A 9,744-nucleotide genomic window follows, 5' to 3' on the forward strand; every position below is an offset into this window, starting at 1 on the left:
CCCTTTAAATTGATTTCTGAAGTGCAGTGGTTCCCAAACTTTTCAGCTTTTGACCCACAAAATAACAGTAGCAGAGACCTGTGCCCACAACTATTTTTGGATGACAAACATTTGTATCAGGTCAACAAAACATGAGCATAGTAACAATATTTATTATTCTACATTTATATATTTTAGGCAACTAAGGCAAAAATATAATTAATTTAGAAAATCTTTTCAGGACCCAACCTTGATGTTTCAGGACTAGAGTTGGGCATAATCGTATCATGTGCAATTAATCGTCAGAAAAACATTAATCGATTATTATTTGGCACTTGATGATTAATACGATTAATGCCACCAGGCAGAGTCCGCTCGGAGCTCCTCTGCTTCAAATATGATGAACATAAAAAAAAAGGTTCTGTAATTTATTTATCTATCAACACAATTTAAAATTAGATGTATAGCCTGAAGTCTGTGATTTTGACACAATTTGGAACAGATTTTTATGAAGAGCAAATTTTTTCCACTAAATTGGTCATGTGACCTGGACATAAAGGTGTCCAGGGACTCCAGGGGATTAATCGTCAAATTAATCGTTATCAGCTAAATACCACAATTAATCGTGATTAATTTTTTTGCCAATATTGCCCAACCCTATTCAGGACCCCACTTTGGGTCCCGACCCCAACTTTGGGAACCACTGTTCTACACCACGTCCGACAGACAAACATGAACAGTGTTGAAACATTCAAATCATTTTTACACAAATAAATGACACATGCTGTTAATTTCCCCCTCCCCCCGAGTGATGATTTTATAAGCACATGATTATAGCTGGTGTCCGTGCAAAGATAGGTAACGGCACACTAAACTACTTACAAAAAAAATCTTTCAAAGTTTTTCTTAATTTTTTTTTGATTGTAACACAATGACATGCACCCTTAAAACTACCATTTACTGTGGATCTAAAAATGTATTTTGGCTACGTTCACACTGCAGGTCTTAATGTACAATTTTATTTTTTTGTTGTTTTTGATCAGATCTGAATTTATAGCGTGTTTGTTCACATTATAGTTTAAAAGTAGATAGATAGATGTAGATAGARGCTACACGTTAGCATGTGTGGACCAATTCAATCAAAATTACTACATTCTTTTCATCCGTTTTGCTTGTTTCTTATAATACTTAAATTTGATCTGGCTGCCCTGAAGCAAAACTGCCCTTGTGGGGCGGGGGCAGCGTACTGAAAGCAAAAACAAACTCAAGTATGGATCCCATCATGCTAGTAGCTGGTATACCAGCGTTAGCATCCTTTAAGGGCGGCTGTGGCGGAGTGGTTAGGGGAGTCGTCCTGGAACCAGAAGGTTACTGGTTCGATCCCCCGTCCAGCCGTCTCAGTCGTTGTGTCCTCGGGCAAGACACTTCACCCACCTTGCCTACTGATGGTGGTCAGAGGGTCCGGTGGCGCCGATGCATGGCAGCCCCACCTCTGTCAGTGTGCCCCAGGGCAGCTGTGGCTACAGTGTAGTTTGCCATCATCAGTGTGTGAATGTGAGTGTGAATGGGTGAATGTCTGTTAGTGTAAAGCGCTTTGGGGGTCCGGAGGGACTTGAAAAGCGCTCTATAAGTTCAGTACCATTTACCATTTACCATTTATTACTATAAATTCATAGTAATCCAAGTAGGGCTGGGCGATTAGTTGATTGCGATTATTGATTGAGAAAAAAATTCAGGTCGATCACGGTGATCAGCTGTGAGCCTCTTACTCGATCAAACATGGCTGAAATGTGCTCGAAAACAGCCAATCAGAATCCACCTTCTCCACTTCCGTTTAAAAGTTGCTAAAGAAATGCATCACAGAATTAACTAAACAAAAAGTAATCCAGTATAAAACACAGAATCTCACAGAGTTCGCATATTTGAGCGAGTTTCTGAGGTAGTTTGACCACTGTCAGTTCCTGTACCTGCTGTTACCTGCTTACAGGCACGCAGGGTGAACTCTAAGCTCCTCTCCCAACACGGGGAAGGAGGGGCAAGAAAAGAGAGCCGTGATGCACGGCTTGCTAAAACAAAAGTGTCCTCCAAAAATATGAAGCGGTGTTAGTGTAACGTTTAGGACCGAACAATGTCCCAGCGGTTCTTCATTTATCTGGAGAAGAACTTTTCTGTAAGTTTTATCGGCACACGATGGGCTGGACGCAACGTGAAGACCACTTCCTGTCTGAGTCGCATCACAAACAGCAGCTGAGAGACGCAGCAAACTCCTGAACACTCAGAAGCTGGGAGTTTATGTTGTGTACAGAATCAGATATTCTTTCAGAAAAAATGAAACAGTGTTGTTTGTTGTTTGATAAAGCTCTGTAAAAAAGGAGGGGGTGGAGGTTCCATCCATAACAAAAGTAATGAGCTTCGATCCTATTCAAAGTGTGCATAAATTGTTGCTGTTTGTAGGGTTTATGCTTCTTTATGGCATATTTAATGTGAAATTCATTTCTAAAACTTTAATTTTACAAAAGGGTAACTTTATTAATGTGAGATTCTATGATTTACGCATAAATGTTTTTTTTTCTTGGTAAATACCCTTTTAAATACTTTGCAAAAATAATTTCATGTTCTACTGAACCACAGCTATTTGTTATATTAGTGAAAGTGAAATAACAGCCATTTTTTTTCCTGTAGCTATATTTATTTGATGTTATTGTTATTTGATGACAATTATTTCTTAGTCACGTTTTAACAGTTAACAAAAAAAATATATTAATCGAGATTGGACGATATGAAATAATTGTCCTTTTTTTTTCCCCATATCGCCCAGCCCTAAATCCAAGACATGATAGGCACTTTGATATGCTTAGAGACCCCACCATCATCTAAATTCATCTAGTTTGTTTTCTGCTTTGGTTTGAAAAATTGTTGCAAACCTGTGACAAGCTCAATGTATACGGGGCTCCGCGATTTTTATATGTTGTTAAGCAAGTAATGCTACACTTGCTTCCATATTTTCAAGCTTTGATGACCTCTAAATCACTTAATGGGTGGTCCGATTTAAAAACACTTAACAGTTTTGGAATCAGTACAAAGAGCCTTACGAATAATGAAAATAAAAAAAAGGGGGAAAAGGAAAAACAGCTCTAATATAAATAGGAAAATTTTATTAATGTTCCTAGGCATGACAAATCTAAAAAGTAAAAAAAGACAAAGCAATTGGACTTCTGTTCTATAGCTGAAGACGAGCAGAGTTCCAAACTTTAAATATTTGGATCGATTCGTACAAATATATGATTCATCAATCCAGATATGGCGTAAAAGATGGATGAAAAAGATGGATGAAATGACATGACTGTCATGATTGCAGTTGCTTAAAAAACACTATGTTGTGGAATACTTATTATGTATCACCTTGACACTGACCATTGTTCATATCTCATGATATCGTCTGAACGTCATCTTCAAGCTGACCTACTTCATGTACCAGAACGAGGCAGATTCTGATTGGTTGTTCATTATCACATAATGATAGCTGAAGGTATAACAGTTCTCTTCCGCCCTCAGTCGGGGGCCCACATCTAACAGACTTCGTGATTGCTTTCTGTTTCATGTCTGCCCATCAATAAATGACTTATGATCATACCCGTAAGACTATTTGTCTTTCTAACACCTTTTCGCCGTGTTTCTGACCATTCTTGCCACGACAGTTTTGGCGTCACGTTACGGAAGCCTGCAGGGACCGGAGCGGCGCGCGCAGCGGCCGGTCTGTTTTGCTTCGGACGGCACCGCGAACATGGCGGCAGCGGACGCTCCGTCTGCTCCGGGGTTTCGTGTGTCCGTTCGTGCGGACGGCTGCTGCGGGGTTGCGCTCCGGCACTGGGGCTGAAAAGAACCTGTCTGGGTTTTACCTGCGAGGTCCGGGGAGCTGGTGAAGTGCTGTTCAAACGGCATCTGTCTTTCACAGAGGACTAGTTTCTAGGCTTACATTATTAGGATTTAGCTTAGGTGTAACAAGAGGAGGGTGGAGCTGTTACCTTTAGTTTAATTTATTTAGATTTTAGGTTTAGCTTTTGTTTGTTATTTTTTGTTACACATTTGTTTTTTACTTTTTCTTGCACAAGCCAGCTTATGCCAATAATCCTTTGCACTATTCTTCCCATATTCCTCTTTTATATTTGTTGAGCGATGCATTTGTGGGACTGACTTATAATAATTATTCCTTTTTCCATTTTTAGTATTGAGTATTTCCTTTACTCAAGAGGAGGGGATGTTGTGGAATACTTATTATGTATCACCTTGACACTGACCATTGTTCATATCTCATGATATCGTCTGAACGTCATCTTCAAGCTGACCTACTTCATGTACCAGAACGAGGCAGATTCTGATTGGTTGTTCATTATCACATAATGATAGCTGAAGGTATAACAGTTCTCTTCCGCCCTCAGTCGGGGGCCCACATCTAACAGACTTCGTGATTGCTTTCTGTTTCATGTCTGCCCATCAATAAATGACTTATGATCATACCCGTAAGACTATTTGTCTTTCTAACACCTTTTCGCCATGTTTCTGACCATTCTTGCCACGACACACTAGATATGTATCTGATTTAGTACCGCATATGACAGATTTCAGGAAAAAAAATAAAAAGATTGAATTATCACAATGAGACTGTCATTAAAAACAGATTGCCTGCAGTTTGAACATAGCCTATTTTACATAACATTTGCAAATGTACTAGAACAAAGACAATAAACATAAATCATAAGTAATTTTGTATAATGATGCTCTTTGAAGCTAAATCAAGTATTAAAATTTTAAACCCACACTGATTCACCCAAGAGAAAGTATTTGTGAGCATGCACATCTATATAAGAAAATGAGAGAGAAGATTTGGAAGGAAAATAATAAAAGGTGGAGACATACATACTTAATGCTGTCTGTATGTGTCTTGTACTCCATGATGGTGTTGGGAGGCAGGTTGAGGACCCGGCGCAGGGTGTCTCTGATGCGGGCTGTGGTCGCTTGGTCACTAGCAGTTTTGTTCCAGATGGAAATGATGTCCTCCTGAAGGGAAAGAAGGTGTGAATGCTTTAAAATCAGGGGCGGGATTAGGGTGAGTGCGTGTGTTTTTGTGTTTACCTGGAAGCGCACTGAAACCACAGCCCCACAGATCTCCTCTCCAACCATGAACTGCTCCCCCAACATGGCCAGGATCAGGTTCTCCCAACACCGGGACGCGAGGCCTTTCCTTAAACGGATGATCCACTTTCCACCCATTTTATTGGCATCATCCTGAACATGCGAAATATTTCAAAATAGGCTTTAGATCATCGCTAAAGAGACTCAATGGAAAAACAAGTAAACGCACCAACCTCCCACATGGGCTTGATGCCTTCCTTGAAGAGATGGAAGTCACTATGACCTGTCAGATCACCGGGTCGGATCATGTGACTATAGAAACGCCAGAACTGCTCCACCTTCAGAAAAATTTACATTTATAAATGTGAGAAAATAAAGCAGCAAAGCTTGTATGTAGCGACTGTAACTGAGGTGGCAAACAAAAGCTCTTTCAGTGAACTCATGAAAGGCAACAAACCGAAGCAAAGCTGCCAATCTGTTTGATGTTCTGCTCGTAACTCTGAGTGCTGGCTGGTCTCCCGGGGGTCCGCCTCGAGTACCAGAAAGTGTAGTTGTACTGAAGAGGGTGCTCTCCGGGCCCTGGAACCACCATCTGTAAGTACGGTAGGTTATTTGTGACTGTYGAAAACAGGAGGATACAACTCTGGAGTGAATATAGAGCTTCCTTACCTTTCTCCTGGTAATGCTCTGTTCTTTGTCGTCGTCTTCAAGCTTTTCCTTTTCGTTGTCTTTCGGTGAGCCTTGTTCCTGGTCGTGATCTCCACTATCATCGTCTTTCAAACTGCATTCGACACAAACATAAAACATGATGCTATCATCCACTTCTGATCCCATGGTTATTATCGTGTTCAACAACTTTGTTACAGTTAAGACAACAAATAGTTTGTGATGAGTAGGATAAACAAAAAGATGCAAAAACATTATGATCAACTCAAAAACGAGACTACAGCTGCGTGGTCTGATTTACCGCACAGCTGCTGCAAAGTCTCAAACACATGTTCGGTTTTTTTTAATGGCTAATAAAGACAGGTTCAACTGTGAATCCAAGGAGACGCTGCCTGTGATGTTATTATGGGAGGTTATAGTATATTGTGTCAAAATCAGCACTTGCCAACTTGCTCGTACGTAAGGGACACGGGCATCTAGTTTGAGCCGAGCCTGACTGTTCCTCTTCCCGCCTCTGAACTACTACTGCACCGAGGATTGACGGCCTACCCGCTCTCTGACAAGCTAAGCTACGAGTAATAGCACACCGCAAACCTTAGTAATAAACAAATATTTGTCATCATTATCGCTTTGTTTTGTTACAAATTGACCTTTTTGACTGGATGTAACTTTCCTTTATAATCGATATGACACATTGATAGATTTATAGCATGCTAAGCTGACACACCTCTCATTCACGCATCGCAGCTTTCACTAACTTGAACCCTCGGCGATGATTACGTAAAAGCGACGTAGAGTTCAGCTCCGTTTCGCGTTCATAGCTCAGATAAACTTTTACTCACGCATCGAATTTGTTGTTCATTATTTTCTAGGAAGGAGTCTTTGGCAGTCCGAGTTTAGCCTCCCCTGAGTTCCACAGGAACGGTGACGCGCAGTAGCCGCGGCACACGGACGCGCAGCGTACAGCGTGTAGGCAGTGACAGTAGGAGAGGTCAAAGGTCACAGGCACTTCTGTTTTTTTTTTCCTGTTTACCGGAAGTTTATAGTAAACTCATTCCCATGTAGTTATTTCCATCGATTTAAAGGCCTTCATGAATCTGTGGTTATTTCTGTATATTTTCCTTCATTATTTTACTTGCATTCTTTTTACGTCTCATGACTTCTGAATCTAACATAAAAATGTTCCCAAACAAAGAAAAAATAAGTTATGTTTATGCATTTAATCGTATATAAAATCAAATATTAAGGCTTGTTGTTGCAGTCTGTTTCCATTTCCTTAGTTTAATATACGAAAATACCAAAATTGAGACAGTTTAACATTATATATTATATTTAATATATAACATTTTATTTTGACACCATGTCCTAAAGAAGTATTAGCTGGAATCTTATAATAAATCCAAAAGAGGATGCAAGAAAGTTACTTGTTTTTGTGTCTGTTATAAACTTGACCTGTCCGAGATGAAGCCCTGCTTCTTGCAGTTATTGCTGGACATAGGTACCAGTGACCCCCCAAGACTTGAAAAGGGAGAAAAAAAGCAGATAACTGATGAATAAAGATGGTGCATTTTTCATGTCCTGTGTCAGGTTTTTGCTCTATTTTTTTAAAAGACATGGCATTCAGATAATGTTCATCTGCTATAATTGGTTATTCCTGGTATTTCTTTCCTTCCACTTGTCCACATTCCTCCTTTTTAAGCACACAAAATATGGTGCCATGTTCAGATACATACTGAAAAAGAAGCAAGTACCAGAAAACATGGAAACTACTGATCAAGACCACTAATAATAAAAAGAAAATGTGTCCCCTAGAAAGCTAAGTATAAGGAAATGTTTTTTTTTAATTGCACAGTACTAGATTTGATACAAACACACACATTTACAAATCACAAATAAAAATCAAATCAAAATTATGTTGGAACAATTTATTGAACATACTTTAATACTTCCAAGCATAATAAATAAACTCACATGTACACAACACGACTCAGACAGTTTTTCACAGCTTTTTAAGTTGGCCAACTTTGGCTCTGAAACTTGATGACTTCAGTTCCCAGATATGGGACGGCTACGAGCAGACGGGCACACAGCGCGCATGCGCAGCCTCGACACAAAAGGGACCGGCGGGCCCCTTCGTTTGAACTCGCATCCTCTGATGTGCCGCCCTCCTTGTTTCATCCCTTCGCTTGGCTTCTGTTCTTGCGGCGACTTCAAACGATGGATCTGTCCAGGTCCACGCAGAGCTTTGAACCGAGTCGGGGGTCTAAAAGGAAGGTGGAGGGCGAGTTTGGGAATGAAGTGGGCTTCTAATTGTGCAGTTTGCCATTAGTTTTTGTTACAGACACAAGCTGTTTTGTGTCTAAATAAGTAAAATATCTAGAAATAATCATTCTAGCTACATAAGAAGCTCAGTGTATGATGGTGAAGGATGGGTGGGAAGCTTTGTGAGGGTATGGCATGGTGTGGTTGGCTCTGCTTTTGCAGACCATACCCTCACCCCTTGCCCCCTGTGCCTCTGTGAGGACCTTCATGAGAGGACTCTTTGTTCTGAGCCGGCAGGCGCAGCAGTGAGTGAATGAGCGAATGCAGTGGCGGTATTCTTCAGTGGCCACTGTTTGTTTACACCAGCCAGCGCCGTCATACTTCATTAGCAGCCCAGCCCATCGAAAACCTCTGATGTTCTAATCACCGCCGATTGTGTGGCTGCACAGAAACCAAGAGCCTCGGTGGTTTGTCTCCCTGGCCCGCCGGCCACTCATGGTACATATATACAAACACAAACACAGTCCTGCCTTCTGTGGTGAGCGCTGATGGTGCGGCTGGTTGTTTCATCGTGGGCCAAAAGGCACAGGACGCTGAGCTGACGTCAGCCAAGCAGCAACAATCCCAAGAACTACTTTTTCATCACAGAGACGTGAGAGACCTGCCACCCAGAGACAGACAAATCAAGACCGGTGGATTATTCAGTGCTGCCATCTTCTGACAACAAATGTAAGTTCAATTAAATCAAACCCAGAGTTTGATTTAAAAAAATGACTGAATCTGTTCATTTCTAATAATCAATTAACTTAATACGAAAGTAATTTCTGCAAATGAACCAACCTCCTGAATCATTCGTCCAAGCTGTTCCTGGCTTTTCACCACTTTTCTGAGAGAGACAAAACAAATTACTGCTTTTGACTTCAATAAAATTCATACTTACTTGAGTAACGTTTTGAAAAAAAAGTACTTTTAGGAGTAATTTGTTATTCTGTACTATATACTTTTATTTGAGTAATATTATTATGTAGTACTGCTACTTTTGCTTGAGTAAAATTTCTGGATACTCTCCCCAGTGCGAGTAACTTCACTGACTGAAGAACAAGAATATTTTAACCAAAAGTACACGAGACACACAGACAAACCTGCAGTTTATGTTAAAGTGACACTGCTCATCTCTTTTGAGTCTGTAATGAACTAAATGGAAAAGTGACGACTTGAGAATCTGAATATGAATTCACCCAGAAAAAAGGAGATGGACAGTTCGGCTGCAGTGACCACACATCTGGCCTAGCATCAGTTTTATTGAGGGTCAGTAGTGAGCAGATGTTCTGTAGAGGTTTTACTGTAAGCAGCAGATATTACACTCTGCATGTTCTCAGGCAGAAGGTGAAGCTTTTCAAGGTCCAGAAAGAGAACTTTTTCAAACTAAACAAGAAAACAGAGATGGTGGAGTTTGGTAATTCATCACAGACTGAATTATTTGTTTTTAAATGTATGTTTAGCAACTTAGGTAATGAAATTTATGCTGCAATGAGATGTTAAATAAAATGAAATTACAAGTACTGACACTGGAGTTAAACCCAAACTATTAATGTTTTTTATTTATTTTTATGTGTAATGTCTTTTTTCTTAAAATAATACTTAATTTTGTGAATTTATACCTAAAGTGAAAAGACAACTGAAGTCATGTGATTTAAATGTATC

At 40.1% G+C, this 9,744-nt stretch overlaps 2 protein-coding genes and 1 long non-coding RNA gene across 6 annotated transcripts in view; all 3 read right to left on the reverse strand.

Annotated features, from left to right (window-relative positions):
- Window positions 1–6,729, reverse strand: part of eif4e2 (eukaryotic translation initiation factor 4E family member 2) — a 9,883-nt gene extending 3,154 nt beyond the window's left edge. For 2 of the 4 annotated variants that reach the window (XM_014034545.1, XM_014034543.1), the window contains exons 1-6: window positions 6,621–6,729; window positions 5,782–5,893; window positions 5,570–5,704; window positions 5,346–5,450; window positions 5,113–5,265; window positions 4,901–5,037 (exon numbers count right to left, since the gene is read on the reverse strand). In XM_014034545.1, coding sequence (XP_013889999.1) covers window positions 4,901–5,037; window positions 5,113–5,265; window positions 5,346–5,450; window positions 5,570–5,704; window positions 5,782–5,893; window positions 6,621–6,640 — 662 coding nt within the window. In that variant the 5' untranslated portion in view covers window positions 6,641–6,729. Of the gene's footprint in view, window positions 1–4,896; window positions 5,038–5,112; window positions 5,266–5,345; window positions 5,451–5,569; window positions 5,705–5,781; window positions 5,894–6,620 lie in introns of all 4 variants that reach the window. The other 2 variants (XM_014034542.1, XM_014034544.1) reach the window with 1 other exon arrangement.
- Window positions 3,374–4,890, reverse strand: LOC106537169 (uncharacterized). Its single transcript, XR_001312614.1, has 2 exons — window positions 4,525–4,890; window positions 3,374–3,640 (listed from the first exon to the last, which is right to left on the reverse strand). It is a non-coding gene; the product is annotated as an uncharacterized LOC106537169 (long non-coding RNA).
- Window positions 6,730–7,688: 959 nt separating the features above from the next.
- The window catches only part of capn10 (calpain 10), an 11,321-nt gene continuing 9,265 nt past the window's right edge, over window positions 7,689–9,744 (reverse strand). The window contains exons 12-13 of the mRNA XM_014034546.1: window positions 8,881–8,926; window positions 7,689–8,701 (exon numbers count right to left, since the gene is read on the reverse strand). Of these exons, the coding sequence (XP_013890000.1) occupies window positions 8,672–8,701; window positions 8,881–8,926 (76 nt within the window). The 3' untranslated portion in view covers window positions 7,689–8,671. The remainder of the gene's footprint in view (window positions 8,702–8,880; window positions 8,927–9,744) is intronic.

The sequence above is a fragment of the Austrofundulus limnaeus genome, unplaced genomic scaffold (assembly GCF_001266775.1).
Source record: "Austrofundulus limnaeus strain Quisiro unplaced genomic scaffold, Austrofundulus_limnaeus-1.0 Scaffold2162, whole genome shotgun sequence".
Classification (NCBI taxonomy): Eukaryota; Metazoa; Chordata; class Actinopteri; order Cyprinodontiformes; family Rivulidae; genus Austrofundulus; species Austrofundulus limnaeus.